General features: G+C 55.2%; 2 protein-coding genes across 2 annotated transcripts; both read left to right on the top strand.

Moving 5' to 3' along the window:
• Positions 1–1,077: 1,077 nt before the first annotated feature.
• On the top strand, positions 1,078–1,520 carry SPRG_18358 (hypothetical protein; the record flags this gene model as incomplete). The annotated part of the gene is made up of 2 exons (XM_012357795.1): positions 1,078–1,224; positions 1,251–1,520. The coding sequence occupies 2 exons, from the start codon at positions 1,078–1,080 to the stop codon at positions 1,518–1,520; spliced, it is 417 nt and encodes a 138-aa protein (XP_012213185.1).
• Positions 1,521–2,080: 560 nt separating this feature from the next.
• SPRG_18357 (hypothetical protein) lies at positions 2,081–2,354 on the top strand (the record flags this gene model as incomplete). The annotated part of the gene is made up of 1 exon (XM_012357794.1): positions 2,081–2,354. A coding segment is annotated over one exon (274 nt), but the record flags the coding sequence as incomplete, so codon positions are not given.
• Between the last annotated feature and the right edge of the window lie 28 nt (positions 2,355–2,382).

Raw genomic sequence — 2,382 nt, 5'->3', positions numbered from 1 at the left:
CGAGATCCTTGACTTGCGGGAAGAGCTTCACCGCAAGCTCTTCGACAAGTGCGTCTCGCTCCAGGAGAACCGCCGCAGCGTTGAGCCCATGGTGCAAAACATCTTGAAGCGCACGACCAAGACGGACAACGCTTTGTACCAGACGCACAAGACCAACAAGTCGATGCACTACAAGCTGACGCACCATGGCAAGAGCCCGCGCTTTAGCCGCCAGATTTGCCAGCCGCGCGCGTCGTATTAGACCCGCATCTCAAACCACTTTACTGCATTGAGGAGCCATCCACTCGACAAAACGAAAATATTTAAAAAATTATAGCCACTCACAGGAAAAAGAGCCCTGTGCAATTTGTATCATTATGTAGCTAGATGATGATAATCAACCTCGCCATCGTTCTTCCATTTCTTGTTGGAAATCGGTCCTTTCTGTGGAGGCGTATCAAGTTGCACGCTACGCTGCCACGTCATTTAGCCCGCCGGCTGATGGATCGATGGCAGTCTTCTTGGTGGTCTGGGACGAACTTGGTTGCGTCCCATGGTCCCATCCCGCGCCAGACGTGCCAGTACGTCCTAATAATCATCTTCTTGACCTTTGTGCATAGTGGGTGGTGCGACTATGTGGGGTTTACTGATCGCGACACCAAACGTTCAATCCCTTTGCAGCACCAAGTGTGCAGAACATTTATCATACTTTTACTTGACCAACACATTAAAACCTATCGCCAGGTCGACGATATCGCGTTGAGAAATGAACTCGCCAAGATTTGGCACATATGTAGAGGACGCTTTGGAGAGCTCGGAATGCGCGGGCGCGTCGTCGTGCGAGGCGTAGAGCAGCAGTGAGGCGCGATCCTATACTCATCGTAAATGCCAAATAGTGCCATCTGTGAGAGGCACTCCAGGACGCCGACGCCACTTGGTCGACAACATCACGTTTGAAATGGATTCGCCCATAGTTGGCACAGTGATAGAACACACTTTAGAGAGCAGAGCAGGCCACGCTACGTTGCTTCTGTCGTCTTATAACGCACGCAATGCTAGACTGAAGATACAAAGCGCTCTGAAAACGTTAACAATCCAATGACGACTTTGACACGCCGTGGTTTGCATCGTAGGAGTGGCCCGAGCGGTCGTGAAGGAGGCCTGTACCCGGTCGCGAACCCCAACCAGCGCTACCTGACGAGCGACTTGACGTTGCTGGGCTACAAGATCCCGGCGCGCACGAGCGTGCTCTTGGCCACATACACGATGAGTCGCGACCCCATGTGTTTGACGACCCGACTGAGTGCTGGACCAAGAAGAGCCACCGCCAAGCCGCAGCGCATTCGACGCTGCCGTTCAGGATGGGCGCGCGGAGCTGCGTCGGGCGGCGCTTGGCAGAGACTGAGATGTACTTGCTCCTCTCACACCTCTTGCGGACGATGGAAGTGCGCTGGATCCTAACAGAGGTCCACCCGAAGGCGGTCATTCACATGCTCATGACGCCAGAGAAGGAGCTCACCCTTCGCTTTCAGCCGTGGTAAAGGAATGCATCAATTGACACGTTTATTGCGAGAGTGCGTTGTTCTACCAAGCGCTCACCTGGCAGACTCTTTTAGTCTCGGGCCTGGATCGATATTCACAACGTAGCCAATCAGAACCGTCTAAAAAATAGATGGACCAATAAACGTGGATCAATGGGCAATCGCGATCTTTGCCCGACCCTCAAGCGGTGCGCGAGAACAAGCCGTACTACATCGAGGTGTCGTCATTGTACAGATGCCACGACTATTATAGGATTATGGCAGTCGACGACAGCCGTAGCTAAAAAGATGAGTCGTTCAAGGACAGGCAGGTCAATGAGCAACAAAGCCTTCGTTTTCGAGACAACTCTCCAACACGCCAGCGATACCAAGCCTGGAGGCGACTCGTGTGGCAGGTCCCACAGCGGTGTGCCCGCGACAGTACTCGAGACTCGACTTAGCACTGTCCTCCAAGAGCACCAAGGATCAATGGCAACTGGCGTTCTGGACCGGTTTAAAACAGTTTGAGTGTTTTATACACCAGCCGCGATTACGCTTGGGTGCAGATCAGACAGGCGACGATGGCCGAGGACCTGCGTCGGCTCGAGCACGTGCGACTGCGCAACCGCCTCAAGCAGCAGCGCCACAAGGCGCGCTACGTCCACGAGCGCGACCTCCTTCGGGACCAGGTCGAGCACATGACGCAGCTCCTTGCCTCGTGGCGCACGCACCCGCGCTTGGCGATGGTGTCGTGGCGCGATACCGCGACGGGCCTCCGCGACGCTGCAGCCGAGGCGCAAGCGACGCTGCACGAGCTGAGGCGGCAGCACCGCGTCATGATCGACACCGTGCGGAGTGCGCTGTCGCTCGCGGCTTCGATTTC

This window comes from Saprolegnia parasitica (assembly GCF_000151545.1).
Source record: "Saprolegnia parasitica CBS 223.65 unplaced genomic scaffold supercont2.1144, whole genome shotgun sequence".
NCBI lineage: Eukaryota > Oomycota > Saprolegniomycetes > Saprolegniales > Saprolegniaceae > Saprolegnia > Saprolegnia parasitica.
Note: the sequence above shows the minus strand (reverse complement) of the source record. Positions and strands in the feature narration are given on the sequence as shown.